The sequence below is a fragment of the Zerene cesonia genome, unplaced genomic scaffold (assembly GCF_012273895.1).
Source record: "Zerene cesonia ecotype Mississippi unplaced genomic scaffold, Zerene_cesonia_1.1 Zces_u004, whole genome shotgun sequence".
NCBI classification, from domain to species: Eukaryota; Metazoa; Arthropoda; class Insecta; order Lepidoptera; family Pieridae; genus Zerene; species Zerene cesonia.
In genome coordinates this window covers 534,180-548,969 of record NW_024045134.1, presented here as the reverse complement: position 1 = coordinate 548,969, position 14,790 = coordinate 534,180, and the positions used below count along the sequence as shown (strand labels likewise).

The following is a 14,790-nucleotide window of genomic DNA, read 5'->3' as shown; positions in this document are numbered from 1 at the left end:
CAGAGTACATACATAGATAGTAAAGATATCTCACACTGGCGATTGTAATAAAAAAAAAATAAAAAAAAAGTTGAGAGAGACAAAAGAAAATGAAGAAAAGGTTGCAACAGATGTCTCGAAACAACTAAATAACGACGGTCTGTTTAATGCAATTGACCCATTAAAAAAACATTCATTCAACATCTCATGTGCTTAAAATACAGATTTAAAAAGAGAAAAATTTACTATCAATCTCAATAACAATCTTGTCAATCGGTTGAGAATACACGCAATTATTAAGAAATAAACACAAACAAAAATAAATCGAATATGGGACCTCCTTCGTTTCAATGGCGCTGGTTAAAAACCATTTGTCCTTACAGCATCGATAATGAAGTGAACGGTTTCCGAAATTGTGATTATTGCATCTCACGGTCAGAGAATTGGCGGAAACCCAAGACTTCCCTTGATATTTAATTCGAGCCCTGTGTTCTTGAAATCGTGGTTTTCGTAACAATTCATTTGCTGAACGGTTATGATTTCTGACGGTATGATGGTTTTGTTAATACTGAATTTAACTTCTGACTGTGCATTGTGCATAATGTTTAGTTGGTTGCCTGGTAGAGATCACTTATAAGTTAATAAGTTTTGTTTTTGTATTTTGCTGGCAGCACAATAAAGTGTTTTAAATAAATAAATAAATAATGATTTGATAAATAATGACTTCCACATCGCGGCACATATCTATGTGTATAATGTCGAAAAATTAATTCAACTATATATATATATATATATATATATATATATATATATATATATATATATATATATATATATATATATATATATATATATATATATATTTATTTATTTATATATATACAATTAATTAATTGTGTCATCAACACTCCTCAGTATGAGAAAAAAACACCGCGATATCTATACTAATATTTTAAAGCTGAAGAGTTTGTTAGTTTGAACGCACTAATTTCAGGAACTACAGGTCCGATTTGAAAAAATATTTCTGTGTTAGATAGCACATTTATTGAGGAAGGCTATAGGCTATATATGTACCACGGGCGAAGCCGGGCCGGACCGCTAGTTGGAAATAAAGTTCAAATACTTTTATATAGAACTTATAAACATAACATTATTCTACATAACTAAAAATAAAATATTCCAATTTTAGGCTCGTGTATAAATATTTCTATTACTTTATTAAACCACTAATATTCCAACTTCTGGTGCTTCGTATTTACTTATAGATTCTATTCTCATTCATTAAAATCGTAAAAGTGTATATAAAAAACAAATTATCACAATATTTGCCGTCTAGACCGATATCTATTGAGATGTTAATAACCTCTGTACACATCAAGCTCCTATGAAATAGTGGTTGGTGGTAATATAATAGTATCATCTTGCGGAAATATAAATAAAGTGATACTGAAAATGTCTAATACGTTTTTTTAAACCGATTGTTTATTTTGTAGATAAAATGTTATTTTTCTGTTGTACAATTTCACATTAATTAGTTGAATATGTATCTAATAATAATTTACGTACCCTTGAAAAACCCACAGACTTCTGTATTGATACCGCTTTTTAGAACATACATTTATGTTTTTAATCATATTGAAATGGATAAAATTTTCTTGTGTTTGATTTTACGCGAGTATTACATTTAGAAGGTCAGCCTCCCCGTGTCCACGCTCGCTGTAAAGTGTTCGAAACGTCGGATTAATAATATAATGAATAAATCGCGTTTAAAACTCGTTAAAAACTTTTTAATTTCTAAATGAATAAAATTGTTTGATTGTACTTAGTCTTAAAAATAAATTAATTACAATTAATTGGAAAAATCATTTATTTAAAATATTAGATTTTTATGAGTATAAAGATTTTTGAACATAATACGAGTTACCGTCTTTCCTTAAAAATGTTATAATTTTTATATTTTCCTTATTTATATGCAATGCTGGCTTTTAAGTATATATGTGTATCTAGACACGATCACAGGTACGATGTTCTAGATAATATAATAACTACAATATTATATTATATATGATAACTCCAATATTGCATTTTATATAGAATATTAAGATATTCCAGCTGTTCGGAATGACGAGACACGATTTCATGGCCAGATTGAAATTTTGTTTTTCCATCGTTAGTAAAGAACGCGGGATCCGGTTTTTATCTTAAATTATTTATTTGAGCATTTGGTTTTTACCGGCCGTATTTTTCCAAAACTTACACGATCGGGAATTCTAAGGAAACTCGTCAATATCGGTCCAACAGATTAGTTTTATAAAGTTAGTTTATTTATATTTTATACTCGCTGTTGTCTGGCTTCGCCCGTGATGAATATACAGTCTATATTACTCAGGGAAGATACAGCTTTCTAATGGTGAAGTTTGAAACCGGCCCGGTAGTATTTGCATGTAAATATTACAAACAAAACCACTTTAAAACAATATTATTATATATGTACTTTTACTAAGTTGCAGTGCAACGAAAAGATAGTCCGATATAAAAAAAACAACACGAATGAGACTAACTGCATACTTTCTCATACAAAACTATAAAATTATTGACCTCAACATTATAAAAAAGAACATGAAATAATATTATTCGATTTGATTATCACATCAATCCTTTATTGCAAATGGCCTAAGACAAATGTTTTCTCAATTATTGAACATTACAATCAATAAGTGTTGTCCTTATGGTGACTCATGACTTAATCTTGCATAATAATTAACGTTAGGTAATGATCAACAAGATACGTGTCTTATATATAAAGTGGAAAACAAAGGCCTTTACTTGATGGTTTAAAAGTACCTACCTACTTAATACTGAAACGATATGTGATAAAATAAAACGAATCCAAAACTCTATAGCTCTAAATCAAGCTAATAATTTCGTTATTCTCTTATTAATAAGAAAGTTCAGCATAGACGCAAATGAAGACAGACCCATGTGGGTCAATATAGGACGTATGTGTAAAACACAACAAATTTTAAATATTTTTATTATTATATTAATCTTTCTATTTTTTTTACATGTACCATTAATGTATATGTAATATACAGAGGGTTCTTGCGAAAAAGTAAAAAACAATACCTACCTAAAATTAAAATTTATTATCATAGTAGCATATATGAATTAATGAATAGTTTATAGTTTAATCCAGTGTTTTCAATACTTCAAAAATAGTATATTCACTCATATATAAACTTCCTTCAGGAGACATTGAATCCGTTCTATGACGAAAATAAACATAATTACTATTTATCATGATTTTAGCTAGCAAATGGTCTATTGACGGTGTGGATTAATCGTTATTTGTTGCGTCGAATTTTATGCTTGTTTGTTTATACATTAGAAACGTCTAACAACTAAAAAACGTACCCATTACGACTAATGACATTTCGAAAATTTTAGTAGAAAGTAATGCGATTTAGTAGTGTGATCAGGGACTTTCGTTCAGTTAAAATAGTAATAAAGATAGTTAAAAAGAACTAAAAATACCATAATACGATAGAATCATCTTGTATTTTGCTCTTACACAGAGTATACGTGCGGAAGTTATACAATTATAGCGATACTAATCAGGATAATAAGATACACATGAAATGAACGCATGTGTGGTCTTATGTATACTATATAAGTGTACAGAGATTATAATTAAATAAATCTGACCGTTTAAAATATCAAAATTGAGTCTAAAGGAGTCGATTACGTACAATCATACAGATGAAGCTAATAAAAGCTTGTTAAAGAGTATTATATTAGAATATTAATATCTTTATGACATTACGGTATATGAGTGAATAATATCGTGGATTTGATTTTAATATCAAACATTCACACATGCAACACACAACAAACAAAACATAAATATACACTTGTATGTATAATACCAATGTCGATTACTCTTCAAACATAGAGTAATCGACGTTCAAAGGGCACCTGTCATGCAGGTTTGAATCATCCAGAAAGATAACTGGTTAATAATGAACCCGTTTTTACTGTAAGGACACTGTTGTCCCGAGTGGTAAAAGTTATCAAATGTTTTAAACCGACGTTCCCAAAATAGAAACAGTTCAGATGTGTTATTTGTTTTCAACCAATTGATCTAATTAAACATAATAACATGTTTGATAGCAATTTGTAATATAGATACGTTTTTTGTGATTGTTTATAAAAATTCGATTTATCATACCTACCAAAATGTATACAACAAAATAATAAAGTTGGTAAACAAAAAAAAATTACTTCTATAACAATAAAAGTTAAAACCAGACGGTGAGCAAAAACGGCAAATCGTTATTTCCGTGGGAATCATCAACGGATAAAAAACGTAGCGTAAGGCAAGCCATACACGCTACGGTCTGTCGGAAAGGTCCACCTGAGCAAGTATGCCTGCGCAGGTAGACCGGAATGTGTGTGGGAATAGACCTGTGCAGTTTTTTTAGCCTGCGCAGGCGACCGGCGCAAGATCGAAAATCAATTCTTTCGAGTGACGCCGTACGGTGTACCTTTGCGTGTGTGCGTGTGTGTAACCATTTCAAGTAATTTAAGGTATGTTTTCTTGTCCATTCGGAGATAGTTTTTAAAATCATCTGGTTCAAATTTTAATTCATTCAATAAGTTAACATGACTATATGTTCTCCTTTTCAATAACCAATGCTTACACCACTTTTTTCGCTTCCTTTTCACTGTTTTTGTATCTTTTATTTTCAAAATTAAAGCAAGGCCTAGCACTGCCCGCGCGTCATCGTTCTCATTCGATGCCATCGCAAAAAGAACTGAAGACCGCTCCGGTACACCGGAATGTCCCCATACACGCTACCAATGTTTGGTTAACCTGCACAGGCATAGCTGCACAGATGACCTCTACGGTAGACCGTAGCGTGTATGGCTTGCCTTAAGGTCTTTTTTAACATTTATCACATTTATCTGATTGACATACAACAAAGTACAATTTGAAAGTTACGTCAGCGATATTCGTTTTTTCAGTTATGGAAATACCCGTATGTTTCAATTGACTAATCGCTGTGAAGAAACTTAACGCAGAGAAGCGATAGATCAAACAGTTAGTACATCTATTATCTATATAATAGTGCACACTTACTGCTGTATTACTTCAGCTAGTATCTTCAATTATACTAGCTGCGCCCCGCGGTTTCACCCGCATAAATCCGTATCCCGTAGGAATATTGGGATAAAAAGTCCAGCTGTCTACGTACCAAATTTCATTGCAATCGGTTCAGTAGTTTTTGCGTGAAAGAGCAACAAACACGCACACATCCTTACAAACTTTCGCATTTACAATATTAGAAGGAGGATAGTATAGGATTATTTATCAAGAAAATTAAAACCTAGTTTAATGTTTCTTAAGATTACATAAAGTCGGGGCGCGCTGCAATCCGACATAATTGTCGTTCTATAAATATCTTACGTATAAACCTACTCTGATCCTAAGTAATCGAAAACCTACCCTTTACTTACGATGTCTTCGTTAGGACACACTGTCTGAAAATAGACTGAGAACGTATTTAACCCAGATATTCATAATGGATATCATGTTCTCTATTTTTGATACGTATTTTTATATATTACAAATTCACGTCATCTACTAAAAAAAACTGAATAATAGCAATTTTTTTCACTAGCTAAAAACTTTATTTACTTTTCAATCTTCTTCAAACAAAGGATTCAGGGAAGGGAGATGCGCGATTCGATTGTAATTTTTTGCGTTTATTATCTAATAACTTTTGACGGTTTGAACCGTTAACTAATTCATTTTTTATTTGCGAGCTGGGTGCCTTCGGTTTGGTCACGATTAAATACTTTCTAGTCCCGGCAATTTAGGCGGCAATTTAGAAATAGGCGGATTTGTTTTTGTTAAAAATATTTTTTGAAATCTTAACATTCTGACTCATAAGTTATCATGCATTACCAATCTTCAAAGGACAAATACGAACATAAAAAATGTGATGTTTTCAAAGTTATTTACATCATGTTCACAAAGATTACGACCTCAAATGTCGTTTTAATGAGTTTTATGATTAGAGTAGACAAACGAACCAAAATAATGGGACACTGTAGAATAACGTTAAAATCTCATTTTACGATTGCGCCTAATTTATGACGGTCTCAAAGAATGTTTAGTTCTTAAAATAGAACGTTTATCCTATTGTTTATAAAATGGTTTCTTTAGCTTTGATTTCTTTTTTCAGCATTCATCATCTATTTTTTCCTGCTGGCCGCATTCTTCTGGTTGAATGTCATGTGTTTTGACATTTGGTGGACGTTCAGGTAAGTTTTTACCGCCTCATTAGTGCAGAGGTTAACACGTCGCTTAGAAACGGGGGATTCCGGGTTTAATTCAAGGTGGGGACTAACAAAAACATGTCTCGGTCTGCTAGGGCACAGAAGGCGTTCCACCTACATACATATAAATAGAAAACCGATCAGTGAAACAGATTGTCAATGCATTTGCCCCGCCCCACAATGGGACACAGGAATTCACGTTACACGCAATATATTTATTTATTTATTCATTTTATTACAGGCAACCTGTAGTACAGTTAAAACATCTTAAATAACTTAAAACTACGGCTCATATAAATGTAAATCTTTTTCCGTAACATAGCTACATTGTAATCACTATAATGATGCTTACATGTATAATAGATACTGATTCAAACAGTGGATTAAATTATAATATTGACAGTATGTATGGTTGCAAACGCCTTACATTATATACTTAGCAGGGATTATGTTACACTTCATTGCTACACTAGTGAATACCCAAAAAAATAAATATTCAACTATTGTATGAAAAAAACAATAATTGAAGTGTATTAATTGTATTAGTTTCTAAAAGATGAGGTTTAATCCACCTATATTAAGACTGGACATTATTAACACATAAAATACCATTATAAATGATCTGCGAGCGTACAGCATACTTATAACGTAATCCATTAATGATCATTGTAAACCATGTGATTAAGAAGAAAAAAACACACCCTTGTAAAAAAACCTTTCCTATAATGCCAAAAAAAGGAAATAAGCATAAAAGTTTGTTTTTAAATTTTAGTGGAAAGCGCGGCATGACCATGGAGAAAATGTCGCTAAGGGCACGGTTCTGTGCATACTCATTGTATGCGTTCGGAGGTCCCACCGCGTTCACTATTCTGCTAGCTTCGTTGGAATTTTCCGACTTATCACCGCATCCATTGTTACCTTTGATTAGGCAGCAGGGCTGCTTCTTATACGGTAAGTTAAAATGATTATATGGAGTGACACTCCCATCATATCGTAGAATTCTATTTGCTAGTATTATTAAAAAGAAGAGAACTTGAAAAGATACTGTCATCGATATTAAAAGTTGATGCTCCCATTAGTTATATTAATAATATTTTCATAGTTCGAGCTTTAATTTTTCAGGTAAAAGTCGACTTCTGTACCTGTATGGTCCAATCGTAGTTCTGTGTGTTTCAAACATGGTATTCTTTGTCTTAACTGCTATGAAGATAACCCAAATTAAACAACAGACTTCGGTGCTGAAGTCGAAGGAAAGCGCCACTCACGACTCGCATAACCATGACAAACAAAGGTAAAATATAATTATATTGAGAAAAATAGTATAGATATCGTGCAATGGTTTGTAAAATTTTATACCACAATGTTTTGATCATAGAATAAAACGTAACGTTTTCCTCCATTGCATTGCTTCTTCGTAATTTTTAATGTTTTTTAAATTGTCTCAAACTTAGACCGTGTTCTTTTATTTAAAACTATTCTGAAAACATGTACAAGTCTTGAATTAATTTTATTTTATTTATAGACTTATTCACTTAAATTCTATTTATTTTATATTATGTATAATTTATGAAATTATCCTTCAAAAATCGCCAAATTAAGTATCAGTAGCCTTCTGTGATGAATATCCTTACTAATTGATTGTCCTATAATTGCAGGCTTCTGCTGTATGTCAAACTGTTCATTGTGATGGGAGTGAACTGGTTCCTGGAAGTTATAAGCGCAATTTACCCAAAAGCTGATGTTCTCTGGAAATTCACAGATGCCTACAACGTCCTAATAGGCCTTATTATCTTCATCATATTCGTTTGCAAGAGAAAAATCTTCCGCCTGATTAAAAAGAGGTTTGTAACATTTTGATTTAAGATTTCGTTTATTAAAATTGCCTTGATTTGAATTGGGTAAATAGCCGATATTCAAAATAATAGTGTTGGGTGATTTATGTAGGATCAAAGAAAGATTTCATCGAAGCGATACAGAATTGTGGAATACGAATCATATAAGTAGTAGCAGGAGTCATTTTAAGGATTATCGTCAAAGAACGAGTATGGATTCAATAAGAACAGAAAACGGTTCCAATAAAGTTGTTCACACAACAAACATATAAAGACTGATTATATCATAGATCTATATCCTTAAAATAGAAAAATGTTGAAACGTTTAAATAATAAGAAATTCTTAAAAGTTAACTAGAATAACGAAGAATCCAGTGATAACGAAATCAAAGAAAATTCGCTGGAATGCAAAAAGACATCTCATACTAGTTAGAATCTCAATAAGAAATCATCTCATCTCAATTAGAAATACGAAATTACTACCAGTATCGCAGAACCAAAAAAAGAAATAGATGACGATGAACAAAACACCCCAGAATCACACCATAAATACAATATTAAACAAAAAGAAACAATAAAGGTATGACAATAAATGGATATCGGCTTTCGGTTTAAGGATTAACTGTGGTGCAAAGATATGCTGAAAACTAACATAGGGATCATTTTCTAAATACTTTGAAAGAAAACATTCATTCTTTGGATGATAATAAAATGGCATTGAAATTATATGAAATTGTAAGGACTGCACTAAAGTCTAAATTTTCTCCATCTATAAAACTGAATGAGGAAGCTAAATCTTAAAGCAATTGTCACTATTCAATGTCATCATAGAAAACTGTAGCCAATTATTAGGCACTGACACTGAACAAAAATTCTATATTATTGCGTATTCTAAAATAAAAATAATATTAAAATTTGATTTCTTAAGAAAGTTTCGAAAAGATCTAGTGACTTTTTCTATTTATTTTCCTTTATACCTATATATAGTGAATTTGATATTCTAGAGATTGTTCGTGCTACAGACAGACAATACAAACATTATTGTAAATATTAAAGAAGTTCCAATCCCTTGGCATTTTTCACTGTAACTTATTTTGAGTCGTATTATTCACTTATTAAAGCTCAAGAAAATAAATCCTCATCATATTAAGATCAACTTTATATGCGACAGTTTCTTATGACATTGAGGCAGTTGATACCGTGTCCTTAGCAGTTTTATAGATTGATTCATATAACGCTACAGGAATGCATGTGATAAATAATTTCAAAACTATTATAATTTCAACAAACTTTACCTTAGCTGATGCGTCATAACTGTATTGCCTTGGAGATTTTCTTACATTTATCTATGGTGTGTCTCTTTTTGGATTTGGGGTTGATTTTATTAACTATTTCTTTAGGTTCGTCTTCTTTCTATTGGTATTCTTTTACATTATTTATTTTTTAAGATCTAATGGTGTTTTTCTTTGGTGTTATTCCATAAGTATCGCGCTTATAACAAAATTGAACATTGCTACTGGATATTTTTCCTATAAATGTGCATGTATACTTGATTGTCAAATTTAAGGAAAAAAATATAACACGTGCACGTGTGTAAAGTGGTTATCGATTTTACTCAAGAGTTCTGAATAATTTTATAAAATTAAAGTGACAGTGGTAAATCTAGTCGAAATTGCAATAATAACATATTTTTCTGGGTTGGCAAATTTGATTCTGGTCGGATTTCATATAAATTATGTATTCTCTTAATTTCAAGTGTTTGATTATTATCAATAAATGATGTTGAAATATTTTGCAAGAACTCTCATCAAGTCAAAACCTTATTTATTAGAAGCCATATAAAAAACTTTTACAAAAAATTTAACACTTTCATAATATTAATAACAGATGAAAAAAAACGAAAATTTTTTATTGGGCTTCTAATGAGCTGCTTCTTACCGAGCCTTTTCTTATCGTTTGGGTTTATTTTTATAACAGTTTCGTTGTGGCTTGATGAGAGGATGATATTGCATGCGATAATTATATGGAATTATGTGCGCATGAAAAATAATTTTCATTTTACGTAGATATAAACAAGTCCGCGGGCAGTCGATGTCTCGAAGTCAAACAACGAGTTCTCGCACGTTCTCATCAAAAGACGAAGTCGCCCTTACATCGCTAAAGAATAATTAAGAATTTCGTATTTAAAGCAGCTTTTTCTCTTATAATTAAGCTCTCAATGTTAATTGTTAGTACTCAAAAAAAAAACGTATTAGACGTATAGTCCGCGCCAATAAATAATTGAATGCGTTATCAGTAACAACAGTATCATATCGTTTCATTCCTACCTTAATGAAATGTAGCGTTCTATCACACTCACTGCACTGGATAAATTATCAGTACCAGTTTTTTTGGCGCGGGTTGTACTGTTATTTACTATAAGCTTCTGTATGTAACAAATGAGCCATATTTTTTGTAATGTAGCTAAAAGACGTAATATTACTTAGATCTGAACGTTTTGAAAACATTTTTATGCGTAAAATATGATATCAATAATCATCAGTTTACAATTAATTTGTAAGTAATGTGATCTCATTTGATAATAAAATAATAGTAATGGTTTACTTTAACATACAAATAAATAACATGTACACAAACCCAGTGTAACTTTCTCAATAATCGTAACGAATCACCTATGTTTAAACTAAAGCTAAAAACATTTATAAATCTACCTACCTATATATATGCATACCTACATTCGAAAAACACAATCCACCCTCTTACAAAGCCGTTAATATAATATAGGTCACACATTTGCACGAATACGCAAACGCACAAGTGTAGGACAAATGTTCTTCCATATAAGACAACAAACATTCGTAGTAATATTTAAAACGGGCAACATCCGAATATGTAGGATTCTTGATATAGTATAATATTTGTATACTGTCTCGCTATTATACCTTTAAAAGACACTAGTTTACCGCCCGCGCGGCTGCCCGTAGTGAAGAGAAATTGTAATTCAAATTACAGGTCGGTAAAAAATAGCTTGTCTTTCTCGATTTTTAACTATCTCCAGATACAATGATAATATAAAATCATTCCGTTGCGAAGTTAAAGAAATTCAGACAATGATACACTTTTTCGTTAATTGAAGTAAAGATTTCCTAAAATTAATGTGTCACTATTTGTCATATTCCCCGTACATAACTATTAAAACGAAACATTATACCATACTGTTTGTTCGTAAGTCGATTGTATCGATAGATTTGTAATCAAACATTTTATTTGTAAGGGTGTATTATTCAATGACAGCTCTCAGTTATAAATTAACAGGGTCGCTTGTAACTAACGATTTAAATCACTAAATCAATGAACTAACTCTAATCAAAACTAACAAAACTATTCATATTTCCATCCATTTACAGACAGATATACTTTTTCAGTACATTTACCACCGAGTCGCAGGACGGTGCACATCCAGCTTTACTAATGACATCACCACAAGAAAATGGTTGATTCCATTTTGATAATATATTACAAATGCAATGGATTTAAATGTATAAATTTAGCATTTTCAATCATTAAAATGATTACCTACGTGAACTAAATATAATATTATTTATATAATAATGAATACATTATTTTGTATTCTTCCTGGGTCTAAATTACTCATTTTTCCTCGTATAATGTAATGAAACTGATTTGTTTGACGAAGTCTATGTATGTAAAAAGACAATGTTGAAACGCAGCTTAATGTAATATTTTTTTTTTATGTAACATACTTTATTATTATTATTATTTTTTTTGTATTGTTGTTAATATTGGATATGTCAGGCTCGTCAAACAAGAAATTTAAGTTATACAGAAATAGGGAAAAGAAAACAGTTGTGACAGTCGCTATAAAAGGAGAAGAAGAGATATGACATCCTACAAAATTCAATTATTTGAATGACGTGACGTGACGGGAAAAACTGTTATCAGTTTTGAAATACTTCAGAAATATGGCGTAATGTCGTGTTTATTTTTTAGAAATTTCTTTTAGATAGCAATGCTCGATCTGGAATATTGTCGATCTCATAAAAAAAAAACACTAAACAAAATAATCGAGATTCTTTCGGGAAAAAAAATCCAAAGCTAGGCCAATTATTGGGAAAATATGAACAACTTATCTATATATCTCATGGAATTGTGACATGATATCAATGTCAGCTATCGCGACCCTTAATTCGTACTAAATAAAGTTTAATTGAACCCGCTGGGCACACTTATCGATACTTTTTGGAATGCTGGAATTCAGAATTTTCCTTCTTCTTTTTGTCTATGGCACTTTCCCATCCCATTACTAATCTCTGGTCAATATTTTTTCTGTATAACTTAACTCTAATTTAGGAATTATATTAACATGTACAATTTTAAGTTGCGCAAATGCGTTAACTATCTAGTCCACAAATAAGACAATTACATGAAATTAATAAATATGATTTAACTTTTATTTAGCCAAGTTTAAGTATTAGGTTAAGTTATAGTATAAGCTTATTCCAGAGCGTCGATATTTCCTTAGATTTTTGATTGAAGAACCACTGCTATGTTATGTACTTATACTAATATAATTCAAATCTCTGTTTCAAGAGTTGATAATTTAAATAAACGATGTTTAAATAAAACTATCACAAGAAATGTTACATGCTCTCTATACATGTTTAGGGGGTTACCGTATCGTCTTCAAGCAGTTATAATTCAAGTGTGGGAAAAGGACAGTGTATATTGAATATAGTCTACGGCCTCCACATTTTCACACTGGAATCAGTACTGCTTTAAGTCGACATGGTATTAGAAGCCCTCTCAAGTCTTGTTATTTGGTGCTATTATTTTTTACATAGTTTCAAAGGAAAAAATTGGAATACGTAATTTAGTGTATACCTAATACAAATACTTCATCGTCGGTCTATGCTTTTAATATTATTGTTATAATTATAAGTCTATCTCACGACTTCTGATATTCATATAAAGATAAAAGTAAAACGAGAAGACAATTCGAAATAAATAACTTTGAAGGAAATGAAAAAATATTATTAAAAATGATTTATTGTAACAAGTCCTTACTAAGTAATGCACAAGCGTCTATTATACGGCGTTAGAAAGATGCAGTAAGTATAAATTTGACTATAAAATATTAATATCACTACCAAAATGATAAAAATATGTTCCCACACATATACCTACTTAATAGCATGCGGAAATATACCTACAAAAATTGAAATTGAAAACCTAATTTTGAAAATGATTTCATTGAATCTTAAGAAGTTTTTTATAGGTTTACTACACATTTTAAATAATGACCAATCGAAAATCAGGTAAACGCCCGACTCGCATGCAGTCGGGTCGATCTTACACTGGGTAAGTTTCAATAGGTGCTTGCCTTGCCTTACCTTCCTGGATAGATAAGTTTAGGTGTTACAGATAAAAAAAAATCTGTCATTCCATTCGAAAGCTTTTCTTTTGTATGACTGGTGTTGACACGTGTTGGCGAGTAATAATAGAGTGAAGAGAAGATCAACGCGGAAACAATTGATTTATATTCATCTCTGTCTAACTACAGGTACGTCTTATAATTTGTCTCTATCGTGCGAAGCGTCTTCTACAAAATAATTGTTCGTAGTTTTAGTACCACTTTTGCCATTAAAAAAAAAATACAATATTTTTGATATATAGACCTATCATATAAATGTGCAAATGCTGAGTTTAAGTTTTTTAAATAATCTTTTTGATACTTTTTAAATTTGTTTTTTGAGACATTGATAAATAAATAATTGTAAGACACAGTAAATCTTCACCAGCGATAAAAAAAAAATAAAAAATAAGTTAAATTTGTCTTCGCTGATGCTTTTTTAAACTTGAGTATATATGCTTAGACTTAAGGCACGTACTATTTGCATAATATTGTGTAATGCCCGCATTTATGATGAAATTGTTTGTTATCTATTAATTAAAAAATAAAAATCGTTCAAATTAAAAATTATTTTATTTATTCTATCCTACTAATCCTACTAATCCTACTTCCTGCTAATATTATAAATGCGAAAGTTTGTAAGGATGTGTGTATGTTTGTAGCTCTTTCACGCAAAAACAACTGAACCGATTGCAATGAAATTTGGTACGTAGACAACTGGACAACTGGAATAATATATAGGCAACTTTTTATACGGACTTACGCGGGTGAAACCGCGGGGCGCAGCTAGTTACTAATAATACCCTGTATAAAATGATCATAACAGCATTAAGTATCAAATTATTATAGGTTAAGTCTAGCCCTTTCATTAAATGCGAGCCCATCTATTTGCAGATATTGTACAACATTCATAGGCGATGGTGATCGCTTTTTATCTATAATAATATTATAAAGCTGAAGAGTTTGTTTGTTTGGTTGGTTGCACGCGCTAATCTCAGGAACTACTGGTCCGATTTAAAAAAATATTTCAGTGTTAGATAGCCCATTTATTGAGGAAGGCTTTAAAGCAATATACGCACGGGCGAAGTCGGTGCGGACTGCTATTCAGAAATAAAAGCTAATTAATGTGGTTGAAAATACTTATAGAAACTCACTTCAATTATAGTTGATCTATCATTAAGCCTGGATATTGTCTCACTTGGGGGG

General features: G+C 31.1%; 1 protein-coding gene across 9 annotated transcripts in view; it reads left to right on the top strand.

The window, feature by feature from the left end:
* The window catches only part of LOC119838643 (probable G-protein coupled receptor Mth-like 3), a 35,153-nt gene extending 21,024 nt beyond the window's left edge, over positions 1-14,129 (top strand). For 7 of the 9 annotated variants that reach the window (XM_038364677.1, XM_038364678.1, XM_038364681.1 and 4 more), the window contains 6 exons: positions 6,228-6,306; positions 7,094-7,272; positions 7,444-7,612; positions 7,977-8,162; positions 8,266-8,733; positions 10,220-14,129. In XM_038364677.1, the coding sequence (XP_038220605.1) occupies positions 6,228-6,306; positions 7,094-7,272; positions 7,444-7,612; positions 7,977-8,162; positions 8,266-8,425 (773 nt within the window). In that variant the 3' untranslated portion in view covers positions 8,426-8,733; positions 10,220-14,129. The remainder of the gene's footprint in view (positions 1-6,227; positions 6,307-7,093; positions 7,273-7,443; positions 7,613-7,976; positions 8,163-8,265; positions 8,734-10,219) is intronic. The other 2 variants (XM_038364686.1, XM_038364685.1) reach the window with 2 other exon arrangements.
* Positions 14,130-14,790: the final 661 nt, after the last annotated feature.